This window comes from Monodelphis domestica, chromosome 7, assembly GCF_027887165.1.
Source record: "Monodelphis domestica isolate mMonDom1 chromosome 7, mMonDom1.pri, whole genome shotgun sequence".
Lineage (NCBI taxonomy): Eukaryota > Metazoa > Chordata > Mammalia > Didelphimorphia > Didelphidae > Monodelphis > Monodelphis domestica.
Window position 1 is genome coordinate 92,201,424 of NC_077233.1, and position 18,730 is coordinate 92,220,153.

The following is an 18,730-nucleotide window of genomic DNA, read 5'->3' on the forward strand; positions in this document are numbered from 1 at the left end:
CCACTAGTGGTACCACATTGCCTCCCTAATAATATTTCCCCTATAACATAACAATGGAGCCAGTAAACAAGTGTGACTCTCATTTCCTGACTAGTAAAAATGAGTCTCATGGGACTAAAGGACTGTAAAGCCCTTCTGGGCCAAAAACCTACTTACCATCACCACAGCCTGACTCTCTTTCCATCCAACTTTTCCTACCAACAACCCAGGTAGGTAGCAGGGTTATATTGAGCAATTGCCACGATTTGCTTAATAAATTGATATATTCAGAAGATTAAACCTTTTTTTACTCAGTGTTTCATCTTTCACTGGTCACATAGGAAGGGGTACCCTTTACCTAACAACCATTCCTCCCTTCTCTTATTATTGGACCTAAATTGGGTTCCAGTCTCAACCCCTTTAAACAATAGTGTGTAGAAGATTCTTCCCTTCTGTTACTACTATTTTGTAGGGAATACCTATCTGCCCTGCATCAGAGAATCATCTGATCTGACATTTCTTTTAACATCATGTATGAAAGTTCCTATCCCAGAACCTCCTCTTCCCTTTTCCCTCATTAAATCTAGGAACTACAAATCTGATTCTTCTCTGAGACTAGATTAGGAGGCTGTGTGGTAGGCCAAAGAGAATTGGAGTCAGGGTACTTGGATTTGTAATCTCATCTATGAGGTTTCTATTATCTATATGATTTTAGGAAAGTCTCTCTTTTTTAAAATTTATTTTCTTTTCAGTCAGAAATTCTCTCTCTTTCTTTCCATATCTCCCAAATTCTCTGAGGAAGCACAAAATACAAAATCTATTACAAATAAGTCATGGGAAAAAAGAGAAAGAGAAAAACATATGTTTCAGTTTGTTCTCTGAGTCCCATCAGTTCTTTCTCTGGAGGTGGATAGCATTTTTCAACATTAGTCTTTCAGAATTGTGGAGAATCATTGTGTTAATCAGTTACCAAGTCTTTCACAGTGGATTATCTTTTCTTTTCTTTCCATTTTTTATTTAATTAATTAATTTAGAATATTTTTCCATGGTTACATGATTCATGTTCTTTCTCTTCCTTTCTTCCTCCCCCCTCCCAGAGCCAACGAGCAATTCCATTGGGTTTTACATGTATCATTATTCAAAACCTACTTCCCTATTATTAATATTTGCAATAGAGTGATCATTTAAAGTCAACAGAGTGGGTTATCTTTAAAATATTGCTATTGTATAAATTGTTCTTCTGTTTTTGATCACATCACTTTATCAGTTTATATGTCTTACCTGGTTTTCTGAAACACCATCCTTTTTATAATTTATTGCAGCATAATAATATTCAATCACATTAATATGCCATAATTTGTTCAGCCACTCCCCAACTGATAGGAATTCTGGTAGTTTCTAATTCTTTGCCACCATGAAAAGAGCTGCTATAAATATTCTTGTACAAATGGATCCTTTAAATTTTTCTTTGTTCTGTTTGGAGTATAGACTAGTAATGACTTCTCACTGGCTCAAAGGGTAATTTAATAGCTTTTGGGGCATAGTTCCAAAATACTTTCCAGAATAGCTATGTTTATAGTTCTACCAGCAGTACATTCATGTACCTGTTTTCCAATAACCCCTTGAACATCTATCTTTTCCCCTTTTTGTTGATTTTTACCAATCTAATAGATATAAGGTGATAACTTCAAGCTTGTTTTAATCTGCATTTCTCCAGTTATAAGTGATTTAGAACATTTTTTTTCATATGGCTATTAATAGCTATAATTTATTTGTCTAAAATTGCCAGTTCATATCCTTTGTCCATTTATCAACTGGGGAATGTGTTTGTTCTTATAAATTTGAATCATCTCCCTGTATATCTTAGAAATGAGGCCTTTATCAGAGAAACTTGCTACAAAGATCCCCAATTTCCTGCTTCTCTTTCAATTTTAGCTCCATGTGCAAAAACGTTTTAATTTTATATCAACAAAGTTCCTTTTTTACCTCCAGTGAACCACTCTATTTCTTGTTTGGTCACGAACTTTTTCCCAATCTGTAGTGATTTCTTCCATGTTTCTCTAATTGTTTATAATGTTGTCACCTTTTACATCTAAATCATACTACCAAATTGTTTGAATGATTCTTTATAATATAACCTGAAGGCTTGACCTACTTCATTTATACAACTATTTTCTGCTCTTGTATCTCCCACTCCCTTTTTCTCTTATGCCTTGTCAAATCTCAGCTTTGAGATCTCTTTCCTCTCTAAAATCTATAATCCTATCATACATCTTCTCTCTTACCTGAGTGTCACTGAATGTTTAAAGTGAGGCTTTTTGGCTACAGAAGGGGGAAGAGAAGAGGGGAGGGAAAGAACATGAATCATGAAACCCAGGTAAAATATTCTTAATTAATTAATTAGTCTTTAAAAAATTTAATCGAGGCTTCCATTCATCTTTGAAGAACAAATGTGAATTTCACTATTTGATTTATATTCTAAACTATCAGTAAGATCTCTTCCTATATTCAGAATCATGATTATCTTTCAGCTAAGCCTAAGAACAGTAGTTTTTTGTAGCACCTCTAGTTCTTTACAAAAAAAAAAAACAAAAATCAACCTTCCATCTTAGTATCAACCCAGTTTATTGGTTCCAAGGCAGAAGGGTGGTGAGGGCTAGGTAATGGGGGTTAAGTGTCTCACCCAGGGTCACACAGCTGGGAAGTGTCTGAGGCCAGATTTGAACCTTTTGTCTCTAGGCCTGGCTGTCAACCCTCTGAGCCACCCAACTTCCCCCCAGAGCCTCTAGCTCTTAACAGATACCAGATTTTGCATTTTAAGCAGAGATAACAGGATGAGTACCTTATTTCTCTATCTCATTCAACCAATCACTGCCTAATATCTTCAGGAACTAGAAAACTAGAATCCAGAATTGTAGATTTACTTGAAAGAGACCTCAGAAGCTATCTAATCCAAATCTCTCATTTGCAGATGAAACTAAGAAACTAAGGCCCAAAAAGGATATGCAATATACCCAAATTCCCACAAAAAGTATCTGAGGTGAAATGTTGAACATGTGTCAGGTAAGATCATTTCTGTATTAAAAAGGGAAAGTTTATGAGTCATCTGGGGAAAAGTTATGAGATGTTACTGCGTCACTCCAACCCAACTAGCTGATCTCAGACAGCAAACTCTTTCACTGCTCTCTGGTCATGCAGCTCTTCTTGAAACCCCTGGAATTACCACAAACTCCTTCTTTCTTAACCACTTGAGGGAGCTACCATTCTCTCCCAACTACACCCCTTCCCTATGGCTCATATGGGATTCCAAATCTACTCCAATAATTTGTAGAGACTCAATTCAGGGCACAGTCCTGCAGTGCATCTCATTTTATATTGACCTGTTCAAAGACCTTTATCAGCTACAAAGAATATATTTTACACCTTAAATTGGTAAATTTTATGCATTTGGTTTATGCTTTCCTTTTGTATATGACAATCTCACAAATTGCTTATTTAAGCTGGCAACTACCACTAAATGTAAATAGGAAAATCTGATAAAGTCTCTTTGGTGATCTTATCAGCTCATTAATTCAATTATCATCTCTCTACAAACAACTACTCAAATCCATAGCTAACTTCAATCTCCTTCCTAAACTTCAGTTGCATATGACCAACTGCACACTGGACATTTCCACTTGGTGTCCAACTGGCATCTCAAATTATTTCTCAACATCTCTTAAATCCATCTCCTTTTCTCTGCTCACACAAGTACTATCCTAGTTTACTCATTACTAATTAGGAGTGATGTAGAGATTGTAGTATGACCATGTTTGTGGGTGGCTGAAGTTAAACTCATCTTACCCAAAACAGAACTCATATTCTCCCCATAATCCATTTTTTCTCCAAACATCTTGATTTCTGTTGAGAGAACTATTATCTTTACAAATCCAAGTTAATAATTTGAATCATCTTCAACTCATTGTTCTCCTTCATCACTCTCCATATTTAATCCATTGCCAAATCTTATTGGTTTCTCATATTGAATGAATGAAGAAGCATTTATTAAACACTTATTTAAACACAAAATAATTTTTTATTTGGAAATTGTTATTTAATTAATTTAGAATATTTTTCCATGGTTACATGATTCATATTCTTTCCCTTCCCTCCCACCCCCCTCCTGTAGCCAACATGCAGTTCCACTAGGTTTTACATGTGTCATTGATCAATACCTATTTCCATATTGATATTTGCACTAGGGTTATGTTTTAGAGTCTATATCCCCAATCATATCCCCATCAAACCCATGTGATCAGGCAGTTGTTTTTCTTCTGTGTTTCTGCTCCCACCGTTCTTCCTCTGAATGCTAATAGTGTTCTTTCTCATAAGTCCCTCCAAATTGTCCTGGATCATTGCATTGCTGCTAGTAGAGAAGTCTATTGCATTCAGTTGTACCACAGTGTATCAGTTTCTGTTTATAATGATCTCCTGGTTCTGCTCCTTTCACTCTGCATCAATTCCTGGAGGTAGTTCCAGTTATATGCACAAAATATTGAGGGTACAAATAGAAAAACAGACATAGTCCCTGCTGTCATGTGTCAACATGGAATCTAGAAACCCCAATCAGTAACTCTTTAGCATAATAGGCAGCGTGTCAGTCCTGAAGTTAGATCCTCGAAAGGAGGGTGTGATACAGTGGGAGAGGCTTCTGGAGACAAGAAGAGACACTTGGATTGGGCTTGGCCCCACCTGATGAGAATTGTCATTTACCTTAGGGTCCATTATTCAGACTGAAACTGCTAGCCTGAGATTCCCTTCAGTGTGGATTCTCATGGGAACAGGGAATAGGTACAAGCTTTGGGTTCTCCAACTTACAAGCTAGTCCTAAAACTTGGGGTTCATCAGATTTTACTAGGCTACAAGTTTGGGGTTTCTAGATTCCATGTTGACACAAGGAACCACACATTCTAATAAGGGAGAGGCTTCAGCCACAAGTTATATGGAAAGATCCTGAAGGTATAGTGGCAAAGCAAATGGTAATGGGTCTTCTTTAATGTCATTACCACTGATAAAATCATAATTTTCTATCACTGAAACATTTAATAGTGCCAAGGACTTTGGGGTGAGAGCTTTCTTTTCTTAGGTCTTACAGTAGCTATAATTGCTGAGAAGGTAGGAACTATATTGAGCATCTGCAAAGGCAGTTGCTAGCTCTCCACTGAAGTTGCTTCCAGGGATGATGGCTTCAGGGTCTGGGCTATTGGACCACAGTAAGGGGATTTGGCAGGTCTTGCAATTCTGGGGCTCTTGGGTTTATTTGCCTGTTGATAGCAGATGATCATCAGCTGGTGATAGTGGTATGGAAGATAAATTCTTTCTCCATAATAATCACTCCCCTAGTAGATAGCCAAGGGTCTCAGGCTGGAAATCTAGGGAGCCCTGCAATTCTCAGGACTCTTGAGCTCATGGTCTGAGGCTCCCTTTATCTTAGGGGAAGTTGTGGTCCGATGTAGCTAGCAGCAGTGTTTTGGTTCATATGCCACAAACCACCTCCTACCTTTCCCTTAAGGTGCCTTGTTGCTTCAGCCTTACAACACTTCACAAACAACTCCTCTCCACTCAACACAGGCTCATCTCTTGCCTGCTCTATTACAAGTCACCTAATTGATCTCTTCTCCCCTCTCATATTTTCCACACTGCTACCAAAATACCCTTCCACTGGTCCAACCATGTCATTCCCCTGCTCAAAAATCTGTGACTTCCTATTGCCTCTAAAAAAATTATAAACTCCTTAGTCTGGTACTCAAATCCCTCCACAACCTCACTCAAGACTTATAGAGGGAAATACCAACTTTTGTGCTGCTTCAAGTGAGGCTTATGTTGTCTAAAACATAGCACAAATATGAGCAATTTTGTTCCAGCAGATATGCATAATAAAGGCAAGAGGATTGGATAGAACTAAGGACCTTTGGGCAGTCACTAAAAGTAGAGAAAAACAAAGACTTTTTCTTAAGACGGGGCCATTCTGATGGCCTTTGTACACTACTTGACTTGGGTGTAATGTCTATGGATCCCAGGCTGGAAGCCGAACCCTCATCTATGTATCAGAATAGTCTTACCTCTCCCTGGCCAGAAGCATAGATGTCATACTCAGCAAGTAACAGCAAGGTGATTAACTCCTGCTAACCTCATACCACAATCTGAGCAATATGCATTCTTTCACAAGTTGAGTTTTCCTGAGTTGTTTGGCCAATCTCTTTTGGATCAATTCTTATAGTGTTCCACGGTTTGATGCAGTAAGTATATACTGGGCACTTAATAAACTTTGAATTGAAATGAGGCCATAAGGGGCAGCTGGATGAGAAAACCAGGCCTGGAGACGAGAAGTACCAGGTTCAAATTTGGCCTCAGACATTTCCAAGATGTGTGACCAAGATGTGTAAGTCTCTTAACCCCAGTTGTCTAGCCCTTACAGCTCTTCTACCTTGAAACTGATACTATTGATTCCAAGACAAGAAAGAGGTAAAGGTTTTTTTAAAAGAGTTATATGAAAGTACCTTTGAAAACCTAACACATAACACAAATGTAAAGCAGGATGCAAAAACAATGCTGTGCCATGTTCCCAGCAAGGCTGGTTACAAAAGAAATGATCTGTCCCCTTTCTTCAAGAGCCTCCCCATCTGAATTCATAGTTAACCCCTATTCTAAAGGCTGCTACCACAGCTTTGTTAGCATTCCTCTCCTCAACCCAAAAGTAATATTTTTCACCAAGAAACAGAAGACAGAAGAAAGAACATTTCTACCATATGCTCAGACAAGCAGAAAACAGATGAGCTGATTATTTAAGCAAATAACAGTAGCCCAGCATCCATCCAAAAGCTTTGGTATCTCAGCTCAGCCAAAACATTCAGTTGTGCATTATGAGAAACTTAGACTGAATTTTCCACTTGTCTATCAAACTCTGTATTTGGGCACCCTACATATGCAGCAGATCTCCACTGCAGAGTCCATTCTTAACCTGGTTCTAGCCGCAGATAGATGCTCTGAATGAGTTTAACATTGCATATTGTTCCTACACAGGTTTTAAAAGTACCTCCATTTTAATAATGAATGAATCTTTATCATATCATATCATATAAAAATGAATCTTTATCATAGTCCTACTTGGAAATAAGCCAGACTTATTTTTAGCAAAAGCAAGAAAAAAGAGATACAGTTCTGGGCTCTGTCTCTGGAAATTCTTACTACCTAACAGTTAAGTCCTCCCTATTCTATTTCTCATACTTATCCCTTCTTTCCCCTCTGATATCTTTTTTTAACCAGGAGAAAAAGACCTTGTAAAAGCTAAGAAAGTTCAGTATTTCTAGGGAACTGCACAAAGGGTAGTTAATCTACTATCAGGGAAGATGTTAAATGTCTCTCAAGGCAAATTGTAGAGTGGGGATTATAGGTTAGATTCGAATAGATTCGAAAGAACTGGAAGAACAGCCCATTCATTCAATAAATGTTTAAAGTGCCTGTACAGATCACTATATTTCAGTGTTCAGAGAAGAAATAAAATTTAAAGTGTGTTTAAGGATGTATTTAATCATCTATTTTGTCCAAATCCATACAGGAACCAGCAGTTAGGAATGAGCATGATCCATGGAAAAAATATTAAGAGCATTCTTACAATGGTTGATAGGGAATATAAGCTCTTTGAGGGCAGGACCCAATTCATTTTTTGTCTTTGTACATACCTGTCATCTAGCACAATGCCTTATGGATAGCAGGCATTTAATATATTATTGGACCAACTGAAATTGGGAAGCAAAGGGAGACGAATTTATAAAGGAATATTTTACATGTTGTAGTACTTGCTGGCAAGGTTTATCTTTTCTTTAGCATACCATTGTATTTTCCCAACCCCTGAAGGTACCAAAGTAGGGCCATATAAATCTTTGGCATTTGTACAATCTTGGGATATTAAGATAAAAAGTATTTCTAAGGCCATTGTTCACTACAGAAAAACATTTAAAACCAAGGGAGACTTAGCTGATGAGAAATATCATGGATGACCTTAAAATTTGATTTCCTGGAAGCCTAGTCTTATAGAAAGTACAGAGGAAATGTCTGAGGCATTCACACTGAGCTTTGGCCTCCAGAGTTTGCCCAGCATCCATCAAGGGGCAATAGATGCCTCTATGGGAGTCAAGAGTGACTGCCACTTGTGGTGTGATGGCATATTTTACAACTTTATGACTGATTTTGGGAAGGGTGCAAATCATGGCTCTCCTTTTCCAACAGCTCTGGGGAACAAATGTTCCCTTGGCAAAAGTGAAGTTGTGAACTGAATTAGGAGTTTAGACCTGCTGGAAGCAGCAGGCTGCCAGCTGCCTGGAGAGTTTATTTATACTGTATCTTTTAAATTCTGATTTCATGGAGAAATTATATTTTAAACTATAACACAAGTGTATTTTCCTTTTGGAGAAGTTGAGAAGGAGATAAGTACCTTAATGGGAAACTGAGCATGAGCTGCATTCAGAGATTTTCTCAGAAGGCAGGCAAAACAATTTGTGATAAATTTATGAATTATCATATGAGAATACTATAAATTCTAGACCAAACTGAATGGATCCTGGGTCATGACACCAGGAAGGAAGGAATCCAGAAGGGTTTCTGGGTATTTATACTCATGTATGTCCCCTGCCCCAAACCAGGTGGCAGATGATTCCAAATATAGGAGATGTTCTTATATTTCCTACTATCTATAGCCATAGCATCAGTCCTTCATTTATGAAAAGAAAGGGCTACCTAATCCCCTATATCTTAGCCTTTTTTGAGTCATTTATCCTTTTGTCTGTCTGGTAAAGGCTAGCCCATCTTAAAAGAAAGTTTTGATTAACTAAATTCATAACAAAAGGAGAAATGTCTAGTTTTAATTAAAAAGATATAAGTATTTTTCCATCCAAGTTTATAGACTCTTCAGAAACCTATTCATACATCCTGAACACCAAATTAAGAACTCCTAGTCTAAATTGTTTATCTGCTAGGACTTTGAATTTGAGTCAGGTTTTTTTCTTCAATAAACATAGAACTTAAAAAAATTAAAAGTTTAATAAATAATAGCTTTTTTAAAAAGCTTAATAAAACTTAGAGCTTAAAAAACTTTTTTAAAAGTCACTGTTTTCTTCCATTTGAGAGATAAATAAAACAAGATAACAGTGATTTCCACATCAGGCTAGATCTAACACTAATTAAAACTTCAGTACTTTTTTCATCTCCACTGGATATTAATCTCTCTAGAGTTCTGTTGTGCTTTCAACCTTCATTTGAACTTCATTAGTTTCATACATGAACAGAGTTTGGACCTGGAATACCTGATTGTGTGCTCACTGGGAAACACTAAAAAGGTTTCTTAGAAAGTGAACTTTTATTCATGACTGAAGAAGAAAAAAGTATTTTGAGAGCCCAGGTACATTTTTTCCCCTTCTGTCCTAGTAAATCCTTACTGTTTTGATGCTAATAGATCATCTCAGGATTGGCAGGGGTGAGGAAGGTAGACATAGAATGATAATGCCTACTGTAATTAAATTTCTATCATCATTCTAAGTGTATCACCCTTGATTCCTCACTCTGACCCCTCCTCCATATCCAATCTGTTGCCAAGTTCTGTCAATTCTGCCTTCACATCTTCTCTCACATATGTCCTCATCTTTTCTTGGACACTGCCACTCTCTTGGTGCAGGCTTTTGTCACTTCATTAGTGACAGAGTTACTTGGTTGTCTACTATAATACCCTACCTCAAGTCTTTCTCTACTTTATTTTAGTCCATCAAAATGATTCTTTTTTCCTAGCTGTGTGACCCTGGACAAGTTACTTGACCCCTATTGCCCAGCCCTTACTGCTCTTCTGCCTTGGAACCAATACACAGTACTGATTCTAAGACAGAAGGCGAAGGTTTAAAAAAAAGAGTATTCTTTTTTAATTTTAATTTTTTAAATTATTTTACATCAAAATGATCTTTGTAAAGCACTAGTCTGACCATATCATCCCACATTTAGTAAACTCCAGTGGCTCTTCATTTCCTCCAGAATGAAATATAAAATCATCTGGCTTTTTAAAGCCCTTCATAACCTGGCCCCTTCCTACCTTTCCAGTGTTCTTACATTTTACTTGCCTTCATATATTCTATTATAATCCAGTGATGCAGTTTCTCACATAAAACATTCCATTTACAGAATCCATGAATTTTCACTGGCTGTACCCCAGACCAAGAACTCTCTACCTCCTCATCTCTGCCTTCTGGATTTCCTAGCTTCCTTTCATTCTCAACTAACATCCCACCTCTTCAAGAATCTTTTTCCAGTTCCCCTTAATGCTAATACCTTATTTCTGTCATTATCTCCAATTATTCCTGTATAGAGCTTGTTAGTATTTAGTTGTTTGCATGTTGTCTCTCCCATTGGATTGTAGGCTCTTTGAGGCCAGGGACTGTTTTTGCCTTTAATAGCCCCATCATTTAGCACATAGTAAGTACTAATAAATGCTTGTCAACTTGTCTCCTCAAGGAATCTTGGTGATCACAGAATTCATGGGAAGACAGACCAGCTAATAACAGAAACTCACTGTGATGTTATAGTTTTAATCTTTTAAGAACCACCAATCCCTTTCAGCATTTCTTCTGATTCCCTTAGAACTGTTTCTAAAATTAGCATCCCTGCCTGTGTAAGAACTTGGCTACAAAATGCAAATTTTTCCTTACATTCTTTAATATTTAACTGAACGGAACTCATTCTAAATTAGATGTTACTCTTAATTTAATTTCCTCCTAACTACATAAATTTATATATGTAAGATATAGCTAAGATGCCCTTCCTAGAACAGCTTTCTCCAAGAAAATTGCCTTGCCTAGAGGAGAAATGAAAACAGGGCCAAAAAACCCCGCTATTTTTCATTCCAACAATTGGTATTGTGCAGTCACAACTCATTTGGTATCTAAGCAACAAGGAACTGACCAAGAGCATCTGTCTTTCCAGGCTTAATAGTCTCAAGCAGAGGCAATAGGAGTGCATCCAGCTGTTCACCTCTCTTCCTTAGGAGATGACGCAAAGTGCTATAGTTGGATCTTGGGTAAGAGCATATCTGCAACTAATTAGCTACATAATTGCCATAGTCTCTAATTCTGTGACCGTTCTACTAATTGATTACCTGAAACTTGAGAGAGCCAAGAGAATTAAATAGTCTAGAGATTATAGGTTCTGAGCACATAAAGCTTTAACTAGAAATTCTAATGCCACAAACTCTTAAAATGTGGTCTGGGGTGAGAAGTATTAAAGGAAGCCTCAAATCAGCTTTTCAAAACAAATTTAGTTAGGAGAATTTGGACCTTAGGACAAAGTCTTATTGGAGGAGAGACTCTAGGACATTGATGGCGAACCTATGGCATGGATGCCAAATATGGCATTCAGAACACTCTGTAAGCATGGAGTGCTCAGGTCACTCCCCTCCCCCTCTCTACTCTCACTGAGGACATTCCTCATTTAACCCACCCCTCTGCCCAGTAGCCCAATGGGAGTGCTTCCTCCCTCCTCTGTTTGAGGTAAAGGGTGGGATAGAGCTAGCACTCCATCTCTAAAAGGTTCATGGTCACTGCTCCAGAACATGCTGTGGCTGTTACTTATGGAAATCATTCAAGACTGAGAGAGGAAATAAAGGGGGACAAAGAACCAACTGATTCCTACATATTTCAACTAACTATTCCTCTTAACAAGGAACTAAATTCATATTCCAACTTTGGAAGCACCAGTGTTTCCAGCATCTTTTTGGCATCCTGGGTCAAAGACCCTATCATTCTAATAATTATAGGTCTGGTCAGAGTTTGGAGTTTGGAGGAAACCTTAGAGATTAACTAGTCCAAACCTCCCTTATCTAAAAATAAAGGAACTATAATCCAGAGTAGAGAAATAAATTATCCAAAGTTATATAGGCATATGACTTTAACCTGGGTGTGAACTTGTAATTAGATTAAAAATTAATATCTAGGTTGATTGAGGGGCTAGGTGGATATGCTAAGACTTTTAAAAATATATTTCTTACAAAAGATGGATGGAGAGTAATAGAGAGATATATTAAAAAATGAAGGCAATGTAAAAAATATGTAGCTATAATTTTTTATTTCAAATCTCTTCCTGTGTCCTGTCTAACTCAGCCTTTGTACATACTACCAATATGGCTCCTTCCTATATTCTGGTCTAGTTGGCCTGACTCCAATTCTCTTATATGAATAACCCCTTACTAGCCATTGTTTTCTAACTAGCTAGTTTAGCTTTCTCCTACTGAACTCTCTAACCTATTGAATAAGGCAGTATTATATCAGTTTTTGTATGCTTTTGGCACACCCCCAAGTCCCCAGAGATAACTCATTTGTTTCTTTGGGACCACCACATAAAGGGCAACCAAGAAAAAGAGATTTATTGAATGAATACCTATGGATTATATGGATTAAGTCAGGAGCTCTGTTGATGGGGGCAAGTATAACAAAACACAAACAGGAAGCAGTGTAAATCTTTAAGGAAAAGCCTACAAGTATAGTTTATAAGGTTCTGTCCCCCAAATCAGCTTTGGATGCCTGCTGACAATCCTAGGGAACTTTTCCCTTGACTGATGCCTTTTGCTTTCCTTCTTGGGGTCTGGGGCCAGGACTGGCTTTCTTCTCTAAGGTAAAGTAGTTGTTCCAGTTTAGGATCATCAGAGTTGTGTTGCTGGGTTAGAAGCAATGGTACATTCAACTCAGGATTCTGACATATGCATAGGTAGATATGTTTGATCTCTTTGGCATTAATCTTATTAATAGGCAAAGAAACAATAGGTAAAGTTATGTCACCAATTTATAAAAATCTTTTTTTGTTTCCATTTATATTGTTTGCCTATACTAATAAATCTGTTACTAAGTGATATGATTGTTCTGTCCTTAACGGAGAGGAGACAGCATGATACTGGGGAAAGACTGTTGGCTCTGTAAGACCACCTTGGTTCACAGCCCACCTCTTAACACTAGCTGTGGGACTTTGAATTTCCTCCTCTGCAAAAGGAAGAAGTTGACCCAGATTGGTCTCTAAGGTCCATTTCAACTCTAGGTTTATGATCCTAACACTCTAGCAGCTGATATCTACAAAGCACTTTATGGTTTACATAGTGCTTAACCTACATCATTTTGTTGGAGCCTCCTAACAATCCCAGTTCTGATACTTATCAGTTATATATCACATCACACAAGTACTTTAACCTCTGTAGGCCTCGGTTTCTCATCTACAAAAAGACGGAGTTGAACTAAATCACCTCTAATGTCTTTTTCTGCTCTGAATCTATAATTCTATAAAAAATGCAATGAGTCCTCCTATACTACAAGTAATATTATCCTCATTTTGCTGATCAGAAAAAAAAAATCCCAGAGAAATTACTTTATTTGAGGTCACACAATTAGAAAGTGACAAAGCTAGGATTGAACCACAAGTCTCTTGACACCAAATTCATTGTTCTTTCCACTATATCACAGCTGTCTCCCTAACATCATCATGATTCCATCCTTTACAACTGTCCCCACCCCCACCCCCAACTTAGCATTTCAACATTTGGTTAATATGGCAGTACTTCCCTTATCCAGGCTACTAATGAATCTATGGATTTTGAGCATATCCCCTCTTAGTCTATGCCTTTCAGAGTGGTTTTGGGTACTATTGGGGGGGTGGAGTATGACTGAGAAGATGTGGGAAACCTCTAGAAAGCTTATTGAGCATGCACAAATACATGGTAATAGTCCCAATCTCTTGGATTCTCTTAGGACAAATATGGCTGCTTCAACAAGAGTTCTAATCCCATGGAAGGCTGAATGAACAGTCTTTTGCAGCCCCATTAGTCCTGCTCCTCATCTTCTATATATAACCTTCCCAGTCAGGGCTACCTTACTCCATTCCCCACTGTCTTTTGGTTGCAGAAGCGCTTCCCTCTCTCCTGGGCTCACTTTGTTTGTAAAGTTGTATGTGATTTATGTTCTAATTACCCTAAAATAGTATCTCTGAATGTTTTCCCTAAGAGCTGAGGTCAGAAACACTTCTTGTACTCCAGAGACCTGAGCTTCTTTCCTTCAGAGACCTGCTGCTTCTCCGATGTTGTTGGAAGACACTGCCTAGCCTGGAGCCTCTGTGGGTGGATCCCCTAATGACAAAGGCCCTGGGTAGCAGCCTTAAACTTAAATCACTTAGGTCTAGGTGCTTAGGGAACCAGTCATATATTTATTCATTATCTTTCCTACTGCTTATTACAGCACAACACTGGTTTCTATGGCCACTACAGAGGCCAATTCAAGTACGAACTTGCTCAGGATTACCGACTGGCAGCCAAACCCCAGCCTCCAGCAGTTTTTCTACAAAGAATGAAGGTGAGAAGGGGGTGGGGGGTACCCACTGGTTGAAAGCTCTGAGCAAGAAGTGAAGAATCAAAACAGGATCATTCCCTTTTGCCTGTCATTACTCTTTTTTTTTTAAATAAACCCTTACCTTCCATCTTGGAGTCAATACTGCTTATTGGGTCCAAGGCAGAAGAGAGCAGTAAGGGCTAGGCAATGGGGGTCAAGTGACTTGTCCAGGGTCACATAGGTGGGAAGTGCCTGAGACCAGACTTGAACCCAGGACCTCCCATCTCTAGGCCTGACTCTCCATCCACTGAGCCACGCAGCTGCCCCCCAGCTGGATCCGTTTACATGAATTTTCTCTTCTTCCTATACAGTGTGAAGAGCATGGTTTCTTTGTCTAAATCAGTCAATACTCATTGTTAGCTATATCATCAAATATTCAACAAGGCTACTGATGGTGGTACTGATTTCCTCAAGTCAGGCTGCGTAGGTCAGATCGCTAAAATATCAGTGAAGGATAGATTGGCCATGGGGATCATTGAGCACATGTGTCCCCCATTCAGCCCCTCATTCACACAGCCTCACTGAGCCTCTCCTCCTCCCTCAAGGCCTCCAGTGTATATTTACCAGAAAGGGGATTTGGGTTTCCTTTAGATGGCCTGGGCAGTGGTAGAACGAAAGCGAATAGTTCTTTGGCTGTTTAAGAGCCTCAAGAGCCCCAGCTTTCTTTTATCAGATGACATTCTTCACAAATCAGACCAGTTGAGCCCCACTTTATTATTTGGCCTTCTCTGATTCCACCAGCTGTACTGTAGATGACAGTCAGACTTTGCCCTAATTCTGCTAAATAACTGAGGTCCCACTGAGTAGATCGCTCCCAGTTCCCCATTTTACTCTGCTATATAATGTACTGAGATAACAATACTAACAACTGATATTTATGTATCTCTTTAAGAATTGCAAAGTGGTTTACATATAGGAGGCATCCCTGTATTAAAGCTGAAAACTGCATAAAGACTTTTGGGAAAACCTAATATTATTCACTCTTCATAATAAAGCCTTCATGGGAAAAGCTACCAATTATATTATTCCCATATTACAGATAAGAAAACTGAAGCTCAGATGCTTTTTTGGAAGTGAGATCTGAGTACAAGTCTTAATTCTAAACCCATTATACCATGCTACCTTCTTTACTAAACGGTCTTCCCAGGCTAGAAGAGGTGTCCTAATCTCAGAGTACAGTACTAGAAGATGCTTCTATGTTCCCAGTTGTCTTAACAGCCCTTGAAAGAGGTCCATTTTGGTCGTCTCAGGCACCAGTGCCCCATGACTGAGGCAAACCCTCCATACTCAGGACAAGTAATTTCTGTCGTAAAGCCAATGGCAAGATGAGGTTCAGTTCTTAAAATTATTAGCAAAGCTTTTAGTAAGAGCCGGGGTGGAGAGAGTTAATGGAGCTGAGGCAATCTGAGAGGAACAACAATCATCCTCAAAACAATCCTGTCAGGCAGATACCATGGGTATTTTTATCCATATTTTACAGATGAGGAAACTGAGGCCCAGAAAGGGTAGGGGTGGGGCCCATAATTACAGTAAATAGTCTGTGTGAGATGCCTTTCTTTGCTCCATTCAGCACTCTTTCCATTGTACCAGAATGCCCCCGAGGAATGCTTGATTATTGGGGTCTAATGGTAAATTTAATATTCTGGCTAATTGATGATTAACAGCAAACCTTTTAAACTCTTGCTATTGAAAGCCTTTTTAAAACATCTAAATTCACTTTCCTGGTTTAGCAAGTAAAATCTGGTGAATGAACATCATTGCAATTTTTTAAAAAATTGTATTTTATTTCATTGCAATTTTTGAGGGGATGATAAAAAAATCACCTGCCTGAAGGATCATTATTATAGCATACAGTACTATAATTGTAAATGTGACTGCCTTCACTACGTAGGTCATTGCTTTCTTTTTTTTTTTAGTAAGACAGACCACATATGAAGATCTGTAATTTCATCAGTCAGTACTCTTTCCACCCATTGTTTGTCTAAAAAACCAAAACCATACCTTTATCTTCTTAGAACTGATATAAGTATTGGTTCTAGGCAGCTGAGGTTAAGTGACTTGCTCAGGATCACACAGCTAGGAAGTATCCGAAGCTGGATTTGAACCTAGGACCTCCCCATCTCCAAGCCTGGCATCCTATTCACCGAATCACCTAGCTTCCTGAGCCCCAACCATTATTGTAAATCACAACACCTCAAAAATATCATCACTTGGAAGATAACCTTCTGGTTATAAGTTTCTCTGAACTTAGGTGGCCTCATAACCAGATGCCAAATACACAATTCATTCTTAGGCCAATATTGAAGTATTTATCGTGGCATGGAATTTGATAAAGTTTAAATTCAGCCAGCAGAGCCTTTAAGAATCTAGACTTATTGGGGGCAGCTGGGTGGCTCAGTGGATTGAGAGCCAGGCCCAGAGATGGGAAGTCCTGGGTTCAAATCTGACCTCAAACACTTCCTAGCTGTGTGACCTTGGGCAAGTAAGTCACTTGACCCCTGTTGCCTAGCCCTTACCACTTTTCTGCCTTAGAACCAATGCACAGTATTGATTCTAAGATGGAAGGTAAGGGTTTAAAAAAAATTAGATAAAAAAAAAGAATCTAGACTTATCTTCCACAATTAGGTATGTATTGGGGAAGGACTTTTATTATTTGATAGATGTCGCCATAAGAAAAGGTAGTAATGGAAGCTTGTCTGCCTGGGCTGCACAGAGTTGCTCTACTTTGTAGGCTTTGCAGAGGCCTACCAGCCAAGCACTTTCTAAGTACTCACTGTTAGTCACTTGGGGGTAGTTGTTGGATATAAAAGAAAAAAATGAGTCTCTACCCTCAAAAGTTTAAATCTCATTAAAAATGCTTCCTGTCTGAATCTGCCTTCTAAATTTTCTTGAAGATTCTGATTCATATTCCAGGTGTACGGATTCCTGTTAGCTTCAATATCAGAGGATGGATGGCCTTTCCCAAACTAATTCATATGTGGGAAATCTAAATGATTCTGAAATCCATAGAAGTCCCTTTCCCCCTTAATTTCCTTGTCATTTGCCTCTTTTTCCTAAAAATCTACTGCAAATAAAACAATTTTTCCTGAAAACGTTGTGATAACTCGGTGTTCTTGTACCTTAAATTAGGGAAGAGAATTATTCTCCGATCTCATGCCACTTTTCTCTTTCTTTCAGGAACCAGCAGGCTTACACTTATTCTCTAAACATGACAATCGTGGTGTCTTTGACCCCGTGAGTGCTTATCAGAGGTGGGGTGGGTAACTCCGTAATCTCTCCCATGGTTCTATCCAACTCCTGAGATCACTTGTCCATAGCAGGACCACAGAAGAACCATTAAGTGGGACTTTCCACTCTGTTCCTTTGTTCTGAATCAGCCTTTGTAAGTGGGATTTTAGAAGCACTGGAAAAGCTCTGGTATTCTGCCAAAATCTTTACTTGCCTGACACCACAGTTGATGCCTTGTTCTTAATAGATTGACTTATTTAAAATGTAAGTACTTTTGGAAAAGTTACACTTCAAGTGTTATCAATTATTTATGCCTTAGAATAAATCTAAGTGCAAAGTCTGAAAGGGTGGAGAGGGGGGAGGAAAACAGGAAGGCACTAAGGAATGAGAAAGGAAGCCACAGGTGGGAACATAGCAAATATACTAGGGATGGGATGTGCTTGGGTGGCCTGTGGGACTCTGGTCAAGCTTTGCTTCAGGTGAGCAGACTAGTCTGAGTTGACACAACTTTAGAACATTAGAGGTAGGGAAAGGCAAGGTCCCAAGGAAGGTAGCCCTGGGCCTAGGATCAATAAGTTGTGACCCTTTCTATCTCCTGTTACAGGGTTTAGGGAGACGCAAATCTTGGCAGAAGTTCAGAAGCAAACGCAGCGCTTACACTTGGCCTACTGGTGATGAATCCAAGCACCCCCTTGTTTCCAGTTACCAGAAGGATTACATGAAAGAGCCAGTAAGCTTGGATGTTCCACTTCCTCAGCCACTAGTCCATTATAATCTGAATGGAGACTCAGAGTACCTGGATGCAAACCGATTACCTAGCACCACCTACCAGCATAACTTCTGTCATCATATTTTAAACCATTTGGCAGAGATGAAGTTTAAAAAGGAGGATTGTGAGACCAAGGAAAAATTAAGGACTTCCTCTTCCCCTGCCCCAATTGCTCTCCCTGAAGCTTTGCCAGACCAACTTGGCACAGTGACTCGTAAGAAAACACCATCCTGCCTGCGCCTCACTGTCTCTGACTGTTTACAGTGGTTGGACCCATTAAAGAAAACATGTTAGCCCTCAACCTTTGCCAGAGTAC

General features: G+C 38.8%; 1 protein-coding gene across 1 annotated transcript; it reads left to right on the top strand.

The window, feature by feature from the left end:
* Nucleotides 1-51: 51 nt before the first annotated feature.
* On the top strand, nucleotides 52-18,715 carry C7H3orf84 (chromosome 7 C3orf84 homolog). Its single transcript, XM_007499845.3, has 6 exons — nucleotides 52-209; nucleotides 2,951-3,042; nucleotides 10,981-11,074; nucleotides 14,268-14,381; nucleotides 17,595-17,651; nucleotides 18,250-18,715. The coding sequence occupies exons 3-6, from the start codon at nucleotides 11,045-11,047 to the stop codon at nucleotides 18,706-18,708; spliced, it is 660 nt and encodes a 219-aa protein (XP_007499907.1). The 5' UTR covers nucleotides 52-209; nucleotides 2,951-3,042; nucleotides 10,981-11,044; the 3' UTR covers nucleotides 18,709-18,715.
* The last annotated feature ends 15 nt before the right edge of the window (nucleotides 18,716-18,730 follow it).